Source organism: Citrus sinensis, chromosome 5, assembly GCF_022201045.2.
Source record: "Citrus sinensis cultivar Valencia sweet orange chromosome 5, DVS_A1.0, whole genome shotgun sequence".
Classification (NCBI taxonomy): domain Eukaryota; kingdom Viridiplantae; phylum Streptophyta; class Magnoliopsida; order Sapindales; family Rutaceae; genus Citrus; species Citrus sinensis.
The window spans coordinates 37028611-37036544 of record NC_068560.1 but is presented as its reverse complement, the minus strand read 5'-3'; the positions used below and the strand labels follow the sequence as shown (position 1 = coordinate 37036544).

Here is a 7934-nt window from a genome sequence, read left to right as displayed (position 1 = left end):
CCAAACTTTATATCAAATAAGAAAAGACCGATAAAATGTTTAGAAAGTCCAGCAACCTCCAGCATTTTTATTGATACAATATAAAAACAAAACTACAGAAGTTCTCAAATAGTCTATAAGTCAAATTCAGCAATCCAAGAATTTTAGCCTCGTGATAACTTAGGATGCGGGCAATTTTGTGCAAGAACCATGATTAGAAGGTTACAACTTTTCTTTTTCCCCCTACTATTTTTGATCCTCCGTAGCATAGTTGATCGACGATCAAGTCTTATTAAGAAGCCCCAAGCAAAAGACACGATCTTTGTTCCTATTGATAATTAGGATATCATTGAAATTATGAAACCTGTTACGGGAGGGCAGTACAACCAAAATATAAAATCATCCCGAGTACAGAGCAAGTGAAAACATAAAAAACAGAGGACAGGTTTTTATAGGCATAGCAATGGCAGCCCCCTTTCCAGATGCCTTCCACGAATCTTTCCCAAAACCCTCCATTTTATACACAGGTTACAGCTAATTGATACTTCTTCTATCATTACACTTTATCATCATGGAACCACCATCTTGTCTCCTTTGGAGATCTCCCATTCCTACAGTTCTTCACATAACGGTCGTTATCGGCGGGCCGTTGCTGCATGATGACAGAATGCAAGTGATGCTCATAAGGTGTATTGAATAGAAAAAATTGAAGCAGATGGGGGTTAAGGGAAATAACAGCAAAGTAATATAAGTTTTAGAAGCAAACCTTCACAGTTGAGCTTGACAACATGGAGAGAATGCTGATACATACAGAACTAACAGTCATTGCCGGGGACCAGGAATCATAAAGAATATCTGCAAAGACAAATGGCACATGTTTCCACATCAACTAAGGATCAAAAAGTAGTCTTTGCATTCTTTTCTCAATATTATTCAAAAACAACTGTCACCAACCAAAGTTTATGTGAGATAATTATTCTTAGACTGCCCTCAGAAGTCAAAAATTTGTAACCAGCCAACATTCTTGCAGAATTCACCTTAACCTCAACCCCTAGAGGCGAATCAAAAGAAATAGACAAAATTCCCAAAGCTAAAAAAATTACTTCATTTTATCAGCAAACAATCCATGAATAAAATCAAAGGGTATATTGAACACCCATATCATAATCAGATAGGGATTATATTTAGTTTCATCAATTCACATATAACTCAACATGTAATGTGATAAGCATTGATGGGGAGAGAAGCAACCAAGAAGCTAAATATCATGGTTTAAAGCTACTCGAAAATGCCACGCACGTGCATTGGCACTGCCAAATTGACACCATCAAATCTCAGATAAACAGTAATAAGCAGTCATACCAAATAACTTTCATAGGTTAGACTGGATATTTGATGTATAACACAAAAGATTTAGAAGATAAGAAAGTTGTCAAACGGCCTAAAAGATACAATAGCTAACATCCTTTTCATAATCTGGTAAGCTGTGATGCAGAAAACTAACATCTCATTGGTGCACCAACACCAAATGCATATGACAGAAGTACTCCATTACACAAAACCATAAATTAAACACGAACACAAGTATGCGTTCTGAAACCATATAAGCATGTCTACTGTTTTACAAGAAAGACTGTCTCACGTGAAAAAATAATAATTGTCAAAAAGAAATAAAAACTATATAAGCATGTCTAATGTTTTACAAGAAAGACTGTCTTACGTGAAAAGAATAACAAATGTCAAAAAGAAACTAGTCATAGAAAGACGAAAAGGTTTTATAGCTTAACATATAAATTATATTACCTAACCACATTAACTACTGAACATAGCAAAACTTAAGATATAAATTATTGCAAACCACAAGTTCCTAGTAGACAGGCTTTTGCCTCGCGAGTCAGCATTCGGAAATGATGAATAGAGAACTAATTATATGAACCAGAATTCAAATGCTCCACTGAAGCAGGCTAAAACAGCTTGACAAAGAATGAATCATAAGAACCTAACTTCACAAATGCAGACACGAAGCTTGTCTTAAGCTTCATCCGGTTCTCCAAACTCTCAGGCATGCAAATTGATTAGACATGGACAACAATATTTTGAGATTTACAACACGACAAAACCTAATAACTCAAAATTCAACAGACTTGACCAAATAATCACAATGGTTAACCTTTTGACAACTATATGATAGCAAACTTGAAGCAAGAGATTAAGAACATTGTCATACTCCTACAAAATAACCATAACCAACTCATAGTCTTACATAAGTCAATTACTAACTGCACAAATTCAAAGCCCAAAGAAATGCAAAGAAAATAAATCAAAACTAAAAGGAAGCAATACCTAAACAGATATGTCCATTGCTATAAATGTGGGGATGCAGAGGAGCTGGAGGGAGAAAAATCACCTGCCAAAACATCACAAGAGAATATTGGAAATTCTATTCTAATCACTATAAAACCATCAAGGCCCAATTGGGTTGTCGAACGCTAAGGAAAAAAAACCTTAGACTAATAGCCAAATTTCAAATGCAACGGTGGAAACATTAAAGACAAAAATCTACTAAAGGTTTCTACAAGTTTCTACAATTTCTCGGCAACCAAACAGCAAGCGAATAAGAATTTAGAACTAGAAAAAAAATAATCGTGTAATTAATTACTTGAGGTGCCTCCATAGGGTAATGCTCAGGGAAATCCACTTGAAGCTCAAACGTTTCGTTCGCATAGAGCGTCCCCGGCGCTCCGTTGACTTCGATTATCCACCTTCACACGGGAAAAAAAAAAGTTACTCGAATTTAAACAAGAACAAAAAAATTAATTTAACAAATGATTAAAAAATCGGAGCGACACGTAAAAAAACACTGATGAAAAACACCTTTGCAGATTATCAGTGACTTTGTGTTTGAATCCCGCTGGAGGATTGACTTGCCACTCCACAAGCTCTTTTTGCAGTCTATTACTTGCGATCTTGCTTAAAGCCTACGCAAAATAAAAAAGTCAAAAAATACAATCAAATCAAAAATTACAGAAAAGAATTAAAACGAAATTAGGCAACGTTCAAAAAATAAGTAAATAATTATGCGCGTTTGTTTGTTCGTTCATGGAGAGTGAGAGAGAGACCTTGCGTGAAGGAGCAGATGAACTGGTCATGGCTTCCACGAGAAGAGAACGGCACCGTCTGGATTTTCCTGTGATGTACTTTTATGGAAATGAAGCAAAATCTAATTTATCGTGCGAGAAAATTCTGATTGGTAAAGAAAATAATGAATCGGACGATCTAGAATTATTTTCGGCAGTGATTTTATTTGTCGCTATTCGCTGACTGTGTAGTTTGCGTTGACGCGCGCAATTGGTGGTTTTCAAGCGTCGCGATTTTGCCACGTGGAATAGAAGATCGCTAGATCTTCGTGAGATCTTTTTCATCACACTTTTGGGCGCTGCGCGGCGGGTTCGATCTTCGGTGAATATGAACATATAATATTATAGTGCCCACTTGGATAGTTGGATGTAACTTGCCTTAATTAACTGAATTTATTAATTTCATGGTGTGTGTTAGCATCAGAGATCCATTAAACGCTTTGTGTTACATTCAATTCATATCGTTTATTTTATTTTATCTTACGTTTCATTTATTATAACAACAATAAATCTTGGAACACATTCTCTGGTGAAGTGCTTTCGTTGCCAGTATGTGGCTGAATGTGAATGGCTTACAGAATTGGGCATATAAATAATAGAAAATTTGAAGCATTAATGTTAAAACAAGGGGTGGAAAATATTTCTGGCAGCAAACTTGCACATATTGGAAGATTTTAATTAAGAGTTAATTTTGAGGATAAGCTATTTCATAATCCTGTTAGTTAAGTGCTCCATCTTCTTCAATCAATCTCCTGCTTGATCAGCTCCGCCTTCCCTTGTAGCAGAACTGCCAGCAAATGATGGATTTGAGTCTTCCGAAGAGTCTGCAAATTCCTCTCTGTACATTTCTTCGATCATAGGCTTCCATAGCCGAACTCGAGCGTTAATGAACCAATTTGACACCTGAATCAACCATGGCGGTGCCCAAATTTACAACAAAACAATTCCGATTCATTGCCATATACTAAAATTTGTTAAAAGAGAAAATTACTTGGTTCTTGGTCAGGCCTGTCTGGGATGCCAACAGTTGCTTTTCAGAGTCATTCGGGTATCTGTTTGAGAATTATAAGGAAAAGAAATGAATAGATAATTTTGCAACAAAAGAAGTAATTCATAGCCAAAATTTAAAGCACTTACGGATGAAGAAAGTGTTCAAATAGCCAAGAGCGAAGTATTCCCACAGAAGTCTCTGGCAGCCCCCTGATCGGCCTCCATACTTGTCGTTGGCTATGGAACATTCCAAGCTGTTGAAGAGACATTCTATGGTGCCTAGCCTCTCTATCAAACAAGCTAAGTTGAGATAATCCTGAGCTGATTTTTGGCAAGTCTTGAGAAAATCTTCTGCTTGCGATATTTATTTGAGATATTATGGCATCTCTTAAACTGCAGAAATGTCTAGACATGGCTTGGAGTGCTAAAGAAGTGTAAGATTTGGCTGCACCTAACCCTGCTATCACTTCATATGATGACACTACTTCTTCCATTTGGTTGTAGTATATCTCATATTTGCTCTCCACCTAAAATTTTGGAAACAATTAGCTCAAATAACTTGCACAGAATTCTAATGTTCAATATGTGAATTAGAAATAAAAACCTCCTCTAGCAAGGAAATAAGCTTTGCAATTCTGAGACGAAGCTCTTGTTTCTCAGCAGATAACGTCCCAGTATTGCACATTTCTGCTTTTAATTCAGATGATAATCTTAGCCCTCCTCTCCGGCTACCATGATACAACTTGCTGATATATCTTTCATCACTCATGTCAATGTTTTTGCCAACATTAACTACTTCTTCTAAAAGGGACTGAGCTGGTCTTAGAAATCTTGAATTCCCTACTGCATAAGCAAAAGATTCTGTTCCATCAATGGAACAAGCGCGATTTATTGAGTTGCTGTTGAACGAATAGCCCTCACTTACATGCTGATCCACTCCTGGATTACAAACTTCTCTAGCTTCATCCCCATAAAATAAGTAATTGGGGCTCTGGTTGTAATGGCCGGATGGAACTAGCATGTGAGAACCAAGAGATAGAGAAAGCCTCTGGGATTGATCATTGGTCTCATTTGATGCTCCAAGAAGGTCCATTAGATGTCTTGTGTGACTGATCTCGGATGATTCCTCTGCTACGGCAGGAGCATGAACATGAACAAGGTCCATTGATCTGGATATTCTTTCCCCAAGAGACTGAATGCTTGGCAACACACCAAAAGAATGAGGAAGTATGTTATTGCCTCTTAATGCAGAACCATAAGTATCAAAATGTTGGTTTGCAAGATTCTGAGCTGTAATGGAGTCTGAGATGATGAATTGGTGTAGCATATTTGAAGCTGGATTTGGAGGTGAGTCTTTTGAAACCATAGTTCCTGAACTAGAAGATTAAAGGCTATGAAAAATCGAAACAGAAACTTACAGAGACAGGTAACAACTAAAAGGGTTTGTTTATTAACAGATGTAAGGGACAGATACTTCAGTTTTTCCCATATCTAATGCACAAGACATCAGTGAAAGCTACACCAGAGGAAAGAAGAAAAAAGGAGATTTAGGATTAATGACAATATCAAGCATCATGTCAAGCTAAAACATGGAAATGCACAAGACAAGTAAAAGATTAGTTTATTGGACCACTGAGCAGATTGCCCCTTGAAGTTATGACATACCTTAATGTAAGTGAAAACCTGTAGTAACTTGCATTCAAGGAAACTGAAACCAAAAGAGATTCATAATTAATAAGAATATGAATGTAATGGTGATAACCTTCAACTTGTCTACAGAAAAGAACAGGAGGTAAAAGTGACATAAACTGAAAACAATATATAATCGGAAGTATTTTTCAACAACACCAACCACTTATTGATAGGTTTGGGGATCTAAAATACTAGAAAAGATCCATTAAAAGATAAAATGTGATTCATTCTCATTGATAAGCATAATAGTTGAATGCCAAAGCAAATGAAGAAAGCACCAGTCTATTTTAGTACTAACATACCTTTGCTGAAAGTAATTTAAAGATAAAGCAATGACTCCGTCTCCCTCTCTCTCTTTTATGAAAATTGAGCAGGTCTAAATCTATGCAGCCAAAAGCTATAACACCTACAGACGTAGGCCTTGTTTATTCCCTTTTCTTATTTATTTTTATTTTTATTTTTTTTAAAGGACAGAGGCCTTGTTACTTCTTCAAAGTAAAGCTAACTGGCTAAGAAGAAATCAGAAATTGCCAGGTAAAAGATGGTCCCCCAAATTCTCTGAGCATAAAACAAGAAGCAAAAGCATAAGCCCTTCAGCTTTAGTGCCTGCAGTTACATATCTTTGGGATACTAAAAAATTACTTTTAGCTCAAAACAGTGTAATACTCTCCCTCTTTCTCTTATTGCCACTGAACAAGTGCACTTATTTGTTAAAATGTTCTTAAAAGGTAGAGCAAAAGTGGCTATCTTTTGCACACTCCCAGTTTTAAGATTGTCTACTTATGAATCCTTAAGCATAAGGAATATCCAACTTTTCCTGTTAGGATTTTTTATCAGGCCAGGCACAGTGATGCTGAAAGGACACTGAAAATTCACAATCTATGAGAAAATTAAAAATGGGTCTTGTGAGTTGTTGAGAATATGGTTTGGTCCTGGCGTGCTGATTAGATTGATTATGAGTGTAATTTTTTTGGTTGATTCATTTGGATGCTTTATGTAATGATTGCCATATTTGTTCCTTCAGCCTCCTCCAGTTGTCACTTTCTATGGTCTCATAACTTCGTCGCTTATTGAACTTAAAGGCCCACGCTGCCCACTTAGATTAAAGTTTCTGCATAATCTGAAACTTGTCAGCAAATTTAAATGAGGAAAAAAATAAAAATAGAAACTCGCTTAGCAAGATGAAGCTGATACACACACAAAGTAGTCAAAAGAAATACAGAGTGCTTGGATCAAGTAGCCAGCCCTCGATGGGCTACTGTATAGCCCTGTATCGGATTCAGTTCATCCCCGCCTTGATGACTGTGCCACACTATAGGCCATAGCCAATTGTTTTTTTTTTCCTTTCTTTTTCGCGAATTAAATGATACTCCACAAACAGCAGCTAGGCCTAGGCCTGGTGGCGGCAACGGTGGCCATTAAGGGTGCTCAGTTCAGATTGCAGCTGCCAAGCCAAGCACCTACTAGTCATTATAGCCCATATTATTAGGTCCAACTTCAGAGAATTAATCTTTGATCAATTATGCTTGGACCCTACAAATATATATATATATATATATATATAATAGGAGCGGTCACAAAATCCACTGTGCGTAGCTACTTTCGACCATATGGTTCTGGTTTCCCCTAGTTAAGCCTTTACAGAAGGAAAATTTTGGTCGGAGTTTCTTTATACTGGTAGAAATGTGTAACGAGCCTTATTCTGCCGCCTCTTCGGGTTTTTTTCTTCTTATTTAGGAGAGGTATGAGAAATCAAGAAACTTGATCAATAAATAAGCTTTTTCGTAAATTATGTTCATTAATATTAAGTACCAATTAGTAGAGCAAAACCAAAGGCTCTGGGGATGAGGGATATGATTGCACACTGCGGGCGGAGGTATTGTTCCAGAGTCTTGAGTTGGTAATTCTTCCAGGGCACCCGTTATAGAACCTGAAGAAAGAGGGTGTCATGTTATCTCATGTTTATTTTAGTCTTCATGAAAAAAAAATTATGAGCTTCTTCAAAAAAGATTCACTTTCTCAAACAAACTGCATTGCTCGAGAGTTTACGCGTCAACAAACAATAGTCATGGATTGATCACATATGATTTCCAAATGAATTGAAACGAATATGAATATAAAGAATGTACACACTCA

The 7934-nt window shown here is 36.7% G+C and overlaps 2 protein-coding genes across 5 annotated transcripts; both read right to left on the bottom strand.

The window, feature by feature from the left end:
• Positions 1–300: 300 nt before the first annotated feature.
• LOC102628324 (probable ubiquitin-conjugating enzyme E2 16) lies at positions 301–3261 on the bottom strand. The gene is made up of 6 exons (XM_006473503.4): positions 3099–3261; positions 2854–2957; positions 2639–2741; positions 2323–2386; positions 746–834; positions 301–631 (listed from the first exon to the last, which is right to left on the bottom strand). Exons 1-6 carry the CDS (start codon positions 3126–3128, stop codon positions 536–538), a joined length of 486 nt encoding a protein of 161 aa, XP_006473566.1. The 5' UTR covers positions 3129–3261; the 3' UTR covers positions 301–535.
• A 385-nt stretch (positions 3262–3646) lies between these two features.
• Positions 3647–7211, bottom strand: LOC102623053 (BEL1-like homeodomain protein 11). 4 transcript variants are annotated; one of them, XM_025096030.2, is made up of 6 exons: positions 6101–7211; positions 5772–5814; positions 4711–5482; positions 4254–4633; positions 4108–4168; positions 3647–4019 (listed from the first exon to the last, which is right to left on the bottom strand). In XM_025096030.2, the coding sequence occupies exons 3-6, from the start codon at positions 5470–5472 to the stop codon at positions 3861–3863; spliced, it is 1362 nt and encodes a 453-aa protein (XP_024951798.2). In that variant the 5' UTR covers positions 5473–5482; positions 5772–5814; positions 6101–7211; the 3' UTR covers positions 3647–3860. The 4 variants fall into 4 exon arrangements, with proteins under 4 accessions (XP_024951798.2, XP_024951799.2, XP_024951797.2 ...); XM_025096031.2 differs by having other exon boundaries at positions 4711–5477; XM_025096029.2 differs by lacking the exon at positions 6101–7211 and having other exon boundaries at positions 5772–6071.
• Positions 7212–7934: the final 723 nt, after the last annotated feature.